The sequence below is a fragment of the Cebus imitator genome, unplaced genomic scaffold, assembly GCF_001604975.1.
Source record: "Cebus imitator isolate Cc_AM_T3 unplaced genomic scaffold, Cebus_imitator-1.0 Scaffold169, whole genome shotgun sequence".
Lineage (NCBI taxonomy): Eukaryota > Metazoa > Chordata > Mammalia > Primates > Cebidae > Cebus > Cebus imitator.
This window is the reverse complement of record NW_016107484.1, coordinates 2,755,594-2,763,739: the sequence shown is the minus strand read 5'-3', so window position 1 is coordinate 2,763,739 and position 8,146 is coordinate 2,755,594. Positions and strand designations below refer to the sequence as shown.

Genomic DNA, 8,146 nt, shown 5'->3' with positions numbered 1-8,146 from the left:
AAAAAAAAAAAAGGTTAAAAAAGAAAAAGAAAGAAAGAAAGAAAATGTGATGCTGAGTGAAAGAAGCCAGACTTGAAAGTCACATGGTGTCTGATTCCGTTCATATGCAAAAGACCCTACACTGTATGGTTCCCATGACTAGGGCAATTGGGGAGGTGGGGAGTGACTGCTAAAAGGCACATGTTTTCTTTTGAGGGATGAAGGAAATGTTCTAATATCGATAGTGGTGATGGCTGCACAATTCTGTGAATATACTAAAAGCCAGTGAATTATAATTTTTTGTTTTGAGACAGAGTCTCGCTCTGTCGCCCAGGCTGGAGTATAATGGTGTGATCTCCACTCACTGCAACCTCTGCCTCCCAGGTTCAAGCAATTCTCCTGCGTCAGCCTCCCATGAAGCTGTGATTACGGGCATGCACCACCATGCCTGGCTAATTTTTGTATTTTTAGTAGAGATAGGGTTTCACCATGTTGGCCAGGCTGGTCTCAAACTCCTGGCCTCAAGGAATCCGCCCGCCTCAGCCTCCCAAAGTGCTGGGATTACAGACGTGAGCCACCATGCCTAGCCATAAGGGCCAGTGAATTGTATATTTTAAGTGAGAGAATTGTATATGAATTATAACTCAATAGAGCTGTTTAAGATCTAAAAAGTTAAAAAGTGAAACAAAACAAAAATGAATGCTGTGGCTTCTTACTTGAACAAAGTCCGCAGGTTGACCACTCGGCAGACTCGCTCGGCAATTTCCCAGGCGATGCGCTCCATGAGCGGAATCATCCTCTCGTCTCTGTTGTAGTGTCGGGAGATGATCCACACCATCCGCAGGGCACTCATCATGGAGGGGATGGTATCCAGGACCACGTTGAAGCCAGACCCGTGCGTTATGTTCTGACCAAGAGAGGAGAGAGCCACGAAAGAGCCTTTAGCCTTGGGGTCCAAATAGTTTCATAAAACAGTAAGCGGGCAAGAAGTTTCACTCTTTTTTTTCGAGACCAACTCTATTGCCCAGGCTGGAGTATAATGGCACAATCATGGCTTACTGCAGCCTCAACCCCACTCCAGACTCAAGTGATCCTCCCACCTCAGCCTCTCAAGTAAGCTGAGAATACAGGCATGTACCACTATGCCTGGCTAATTTTTTATTTTCATTTTTGTAAAGATGGGGTCACACTATGTTGCCCAGGTGGGCAGACTTTTTTTAATCTCTTATAAATTACTACTAACTCAAATAGATAATGGGCAAAAGATTAAAATAGACATTTCACCGACAATATGAAATTGACAGTAAGCACATTAAGTACGTAAAAAGTTGTTCAGTCTCACTAGTTATTAAAGAAATGGAAATTAAACCACAATGGCTATTGTCAGAAAGACAGAATAACAAGAGATGGAGAGGATACGGAAAAACTGGAACCTTGAGAATGTAAAATGGTACAGCCGCTTTGAAAAACAGTCTAGAAGTTCCTCAAAAGATTAAACAGTTACCCTATGACCCAGCTATTCCACTCACGTGATGCATAATACACAATTAAAAACATACATCTGCACAAATCCTTGCACATGAATGTTCGTAGCAGCATTCTTCATAATAGCAAAAATGCAGAAACAACTCAAATGCCCACCAACTGATGAATGGAGAAACGAAATGCGGTCTATCCATGCTGTGGAATATGATTCTGCCATAGAAAGGAATGAAGCACTCACACACTCCCTGCTACTACACAGATGAACCTTGAAAACATGATGCTGAGTGAAAGAGACCAGACACAGGATCAGTCCTGCATGACGGTCCCTAGAGTAGTCAGATCTATAGAGACAGAAAGGAGAACAGAAGTTACCAGGCACTTAGGGTACAGAGGAAGGGGAAGTTAGTGTTTAATGCACACAGAATTCCAGTTTGGAAAGATGAAACTGTTTTGGAAATAGTGTAACGGACACCCAGCATTGTGTATGTATTTAGTGCCAGTAGTGGTTAAAATGATAATATCATGTCCTATCTTTTTTTTTTTTTTTTTTTTTTNTTTTTTGAGATGGAGTCTTGCTCTGTCACCCAGGCTGAAGTGCAATGGTGCGATCTCGGCTCACTGCAACCTCCGCCTCCCAGGTTCAAGGCGATTCTTCTGCCTCAGCCTCCTGAGTAGTTGAGATTACAGGCACCCACCACCACACACAGCTAATTTTTTGTAGTTTTAGTAGAGATAGGGTTTCAATATGTTGGCCAGGCTGGTCTTGAACACCTGACCTCGTGATCCACCTGCCTCGGCCTTCCAAAGTGCTGGGATTACAGGCATGAGCCACCACATCCACCATCATGTCTATTTTATCACAATATTTAAAATACTGCCTATTTTTTTGAGACAGGGTCTTGTTATGTTGCCCAGGCTGTGCAGTAGCACAATCTTGGCTCACTGCAACCCCCACCTCCCAGGCTCAAGCAATCCTTCCACCTCAGCCTCCTGAGTAGCTGGGACTACAGGTGCATACCACCATACCTGGCTAATTTTTGTATTTTTTGGAGAGATAGGATTTCACCATGTTGGCCAGGCTGGTCTTGAACTCCTCAGCTCAAGTGATCTGCCCACCTCAGCCTCCCAAAGTGCTGGGATTACAGGCGTGAGCCACTGCTCCTGGCCAAATGCTGAATATCTTTAAAAGGGAAATTAAATCATATGAAAATTCTTTGACAGAGCTGACTTTGCAAGGCACAGCACACCCAGCGTACCTTGAAATAACGCTCCACGGTGGAGAGAAAGCGCACATTGTCTGAGGCCTCCGTGTGGAATTTGAATAACTCGGTGAACACTGGCTGCAGGTTAGCCACAAGCATGGAGTCGGATTCCCTGATCACATCCAAGACTTTTCTGACTATTGGAAGCTTTGTTTGTTCATACAGCGCACTTAAGGTTGCACTTCTTTCCCTCCAGAATTCAATTTCAGCCAGAGGACCTTTACCCTGAGAGGTGACATGAATACAGAAAGAATGCTCATCGTTGATGTGGAGCGGGCACTTATGGTGGCTTCTCCAGCATCCATTCCTTTCTGTCTCACTGCTCCAATCCTTCAGGGTCTTCAGGGGTGGGCTCTTGACCCAGGGTGGTCCAATCAGAGTGAATCTCAGGGCTCCAGCTGGGAATGCGAGAAACACACTCTACCTTTCTCTGGACAATATGATGTGCAGATGTGAGGCCAGAAACTGCTGCAAGGAAGCCAGCCTGAGGAAGGCAGCTCCCCAGTCCCTAGAGAAGAGGCTGGAACTGAGAGATTCAGAAAGAAACATAGCCAGAGCCCTGATCAAACTGGACCTGAAGCTAAATCTGCCTCTGGACTTTTCCATTATGTGAGCCAAGGAATTTGCTTTCTTATTTGATCAAACTGAGCTGGGTTTCCTGTTTTTGACAGCCCAAGCTTCCTGACTGATCTAAAGTGTTATCTTTATCGATCCAGGCAGTAACCTGGTAGCACATTAACGTCAAAAAGCCCAGAAATGATATTTTGGGTGTGTTTACTTTGATGGCTTAAGGAAGTAATAAAACAGTAAGAAAAGATGCCAGATGATGCAGACCCCAGATTCCTGGCTCTTTCCCAGCATGGTAAGTGTGACCTGGATCGGGGCTCTGGGAAAGGTCTGCACAAACTACCTGAGGGGTCTTCTTTAATTGGGCCTCAACCGCTGTGGATATCTGATTCAGCCAGTTTATCACACACTGCTCCAAGATTTCAACGGTTTCCGGGTCCGCTGCCAGGTCGGACACCTCTCCCTCTACACTGATAGTCGGCATTTCTAACTTGATCTCACCTAGGAAAAGAAAAGCAATCAGTCAGTCAGTCGTTCAGGAAAAGTGACTACAAACAAAAACATTCAAGTTCACCGGCTGGGCCTTCTCTCAATCTTCATCAGTATAATCAGGTCTGGTACATCCCCTGTCCTGAGAATATCTATAGCTCATTCTCCTTCATTAGAATTTAATTCAAACATTCTAGATAATTGTTCCAGTGTTAAGCTTAATCAAAATGATTTGGTTATTTAAGATGTTCCTGAGTTTACAACCTAGTGACTTCAATTTTTTAAAACTTGAACAAAGAACCAGCAGATATTTTAGATAACCACCAGCATGAAACAGTCAAAGGTAAATTGGGGGGAAATGACATCAGAGGAAATTGAGATCATGTAAAGAAAAGAACAGACCAGGCACAATGGCTCACACCTGTAATCCTAGCACTTTGGGAAGTCAAGGCAGGCAGATCACTTGCAGTCAAGAGTTCGAGACCAGCCTGGCCAGTGTGGCAAAACCCCATCTCTACTAAAAATACAAAAATTAGCTGGGCATGGTGGTGTGTGCCTCTAGTCCCAGCTACTTGGGAGGCTAAGGTGGGAGGACTGCCTGAGCCCCAAGAAGGTCAAGACTGCAGTGAGCTGTGTTTGTGCTACTGCACTCCAGCCTGGGTGGCAGAGTGAGACCTTGTCTAAAAGAAGAAAAAGAAAGAAAAGGAGAATAATTTCCAAAAAGAAAGCCCAACTCTTTGTCTCAGAGATTTGAGACAATATGGCATCCATCAAACAAGAACAGGATGCTATGAAAAAAATACAATCAGAGAATAAGAGGTCTTAAAAATTAAAAATATAATAGCTGATATGACTATCAATCAAAGGTTGGTTATATAGAAGTTGAGAACACTCCAGGAAAGTAGAATCCAAAGATAAAAAGATGAAAAATACAAGAGAAAAGGTAAGAAATAGGATCTCTAGAAATCCATCCAGCAGGAATTTCAGCAAGAAAAAACAAATAGTGGAGGAAAATGTCAAGAGAATTTTTCAGTCTTTGGACTGAAAACACCTACTGTTTAAAACATGAATGGAAAAAGGACCACACAACGGCCCATCCTCCTAACATCAAAACACGTGGGATGACCAGATATTCTTAAAAGCTTACATAAAGGCGGGGGCGGGGGAGAAAAATTAGAAGAACATTCAGTTGCTCATCACTGGATGTTGACTACTAGAAAACAATGAAGAGAAATGTATTCAAAATTCTGTGCTAAGCCAGGCACAGTGGCTCACACCAGTAATCCCAGCACTTTGGGAGGCCAAGGCAGGCAGATCACTTGAAGTCAGAAGTTTAAGACCAGTGTGGCCAACATGGTAAAACCCTGTTTCTACTAAAAATACAAAAATTAGCTGTGTTTGGTGGAACACACCTGTAATCCCAGCTATTCAGGATGCTGAGGCAAGAGAATCCCTTGAACCCGGGAGGCAGAGGTTACAGTGAGCCAAGATCTCACCACTGCACTCCAGCCTGGGCAACAGAGTGAGACCCCATCTCTACACACACAAAAAAGTGTTATAAAAGTTAGGTATGGTGGCACACACTTGTAATCCCAGCTATAATAAATTAATCATTCTTAACTAAAAAGGAGGAAAATGAAATCTTACCTTCCAGTTGCTGCATGGTTCTTTGAATATGACTTGCGAATTTCTGCACATTCATTAAAAATTCATCCCGTATTAATTGAATACTGTGATATTCTGCTGCCTCCCCAGGCAGGGGCTGCGGTTCTGGTTCATGCTCAGAGGAATGAAAGCCTTCTGCAGATATGAGTCCCACAGTTGTACTCATCCGGTGCTGAGTGAAGGATAACGCTGGCAAAAAAACCTGAAATGCCCATTTTAGGAAATAAATCATATGACATCATTTTCAATAATTCATGTTCTTAAATTACCTCTGGTTTTGAATATTCTTGTCTATCGAGTTACAAATGTGCAAAGCAAAAAACCACTCAAACCCAGAGCACAGACCTGAAGACGAGAGTAATTATATTTGACTTAAAGTGATCCAGGGGTACCAATTTTAACCAAGCCTGAGACGACTACCCCGAAAACAGTATTGTGTTTCTGAATACCACCAGTAACCAAGAAGTTACAAACTGTGGCACAGGGGGCCGGCTGCGGTGGCTCACACCTGTAATCCCAGCACTTTGGGAGGCCGAGGCAGGTGGATCACTTGAGGTCAGGAGCTTGAGACCAGCCTGGCCAACATGGTGAAACCCCATCTCTACTAAAAATACAAAAATTAGCCTGGCATGGTGGCACATACCTGTGGTCCAAGCTACTCGGGAGGCTGAGAATAAGAATCATTTGAACCCAGGAGGCAGCGGTTGCAGTGAGCTGAGATTGCACCACTGCACTCCAGCCTGGGCACGAGAGCAAGACCCTGTCAGAAAGAGAAAGAGAGAGGGCAAGGGAGGAAAGAAGGAAAGAAGGAAAGGAGAGAGAAAGGGGGAGGAGGGAGAGAGGGAGGGAGAGAGGGAGGAAGGGAGGGAGGGAGGGAGGGAGCGAGGGAGGGAGCGAGGGAGTGAGGAACTGTGGCATGGCACAGGGAGGTAAGAAACTGCGTGTTAACCCATCAGCTCAAGGCCATCTTGTTCTTGTCAATGAAGTTCTTGAGAACATAGTGTGTTTGAAATGTAGCTAGAGACAGAAGCGTACATTTCTGAAGTCACTTGACTACAATTACAAAACAACTGACCCCCCACCCCACATACAAAGTGATCTATAACAATGCCTGGGGGTTGATTGAGTTGGTTGACTGAATTCTGGTTTCATTTTTTAGTTTTGCCTATACTTCTTAAAATTTTGATGCATCTTTTAAGACTCTTTGAATCTACCTGTATTTCCTGCAACTTATTAAAGAACCTAGAATGCTGGATTTGTAGAGCTGCCCAATTCAAATTTTGCTGACTACACACTCATTCAGCTGAAGCTCCTCTGGGATCTATATTTCCTGCAAATTAGCAGCTGGGACAAGAGAGTTGACCAGAATATGACTGGCGTTTCTTCCATCAGGAGACAATTAATGCTTGGTTTCTAGGTGTTCTCTCTCTCTCTCTCTCTCTCTCTCTCTCTCTCCCCCCCCCCCGCCATCTCCCCCTCCCTCCCTCCTTCTCTGTCTCTCTCTGCCTGCAAAATTGAAGTGTTCTAAAATAGTCTAAACCGTCTGTTTATTAGCTGAGATGCAGATATAAACTGACGCCTCTCAGAGCTCCTACTAGATGATCTTGCACATTTCATATGGGGAAGGCGACATAAACACTTGACTCCTCTTCATTTGCCCAGTTTTCAAAAGAGTACAGTGGTTCCCTATCATCTTCCAGAAGTGACCCACTGGGACGTTTAAAGATCATTATAAACTCATGGATTGGAAGGCTGGGCATGGTGGCTTGTGCCTGTAATCCCAGCACTTTGAGAGGCCAACGCAGGAAAATCTCTTGAGCCCAGGAGTTTGAGACCAGCCGGGGCAGCATAGAGAGACCCTGTCTCTACAATTAAAAAAATAATTAGCCAGGCTTAGTGGTGCACACCTGTAGTTTCAGCTACTCCTGAGGCCGAGATGGGAGGATCGCTTGAACCCGGGTTTGAGTCTGCAGGGAGATGTGACTATGCCACTGTGCTACAGCCTGGGCAACAGAGTAAAAACGTGTCTCACAAAAAACTTCACCAATGCATTGGAATATATATGATATATATATAAAATATATATATAATATATATAACATACATTATATATATTTTATATATATTATATATTATATATATTATATTTTTATATATATTTTATATATATATTATATATATATATAATATATATGATATATATATAGAGAGAGAGAGTATATATATATATATATATATATATGTTTTTTTTTTTTTAGATGGAGTCTCGCTGTGTCATCCAGGCTGGCGTTTAGTGGCACAATCTCAGCTCACTGCAACCTCTGCCTCCCAGGTTCAAGCCGATTCTCCTGCCTCAGCCTCCCAAGTAGCTAGGACTACAGGCGTGCACCACCATTCCCGGCTAGTTTCTGTACTTTTAGTAGAGGTGGGGTTTCACCATATTGGTCAGGCTGGTCTCAAAGTCCTGACCTCAGGTGATCCACCTGCCTCAGCCTCCCAAAGTGCCGGGATTATAGGCGTGGGCTAACACATCCAGCCGTATTTGAATATATTTTGTATGTTTCAATCCACTGCAATTTTATCCTTACTGAAGATCGAAATGTCCCATGTGTGGTTGGCATGAGCCTCTTCAGGTTGAACCCTGTGTCCTTAGACATAACTCTAAGAATTAGACATACAACCACTAATAATTAATTATA

The 8,146-nt window shown here is 43.5% G+C and overlaps 1 protein-coding gene across 1 annotated transcript in view; it reads right to left on the bottom strand.

Annotated features, from left to right (window-relative positions):
- The window catches only part of DNAH10 (dynein axonemal heavy chain 10), a 177,268-nt gene that overhangs the window by 152,876 nt on the left and 16,246 nt on the right, over positions 1–8,146 (bottom strand). Inside the window, exons 6-9 of the mRNA XM_037744185.1 lie at positions 5,430–5,649; positions 3,637–3,794; positions 2,721–2,951; positions 696–886 (exon numbers count right to left, since the gene is read on the bottom strand). Of these exons, the coding sequence (XP_037600113.1) occupies positions 696–886; positions 2,721–2,951; positions 3,637–3,794; positions 5,430–5,649 (800 nt within the window). The remainder of the gene's footprint in view (positions 1–695; positions 887–2,720; positions 2,952–3,636; positions 3,795–5,429; positions 5,650–8,146) is intronic.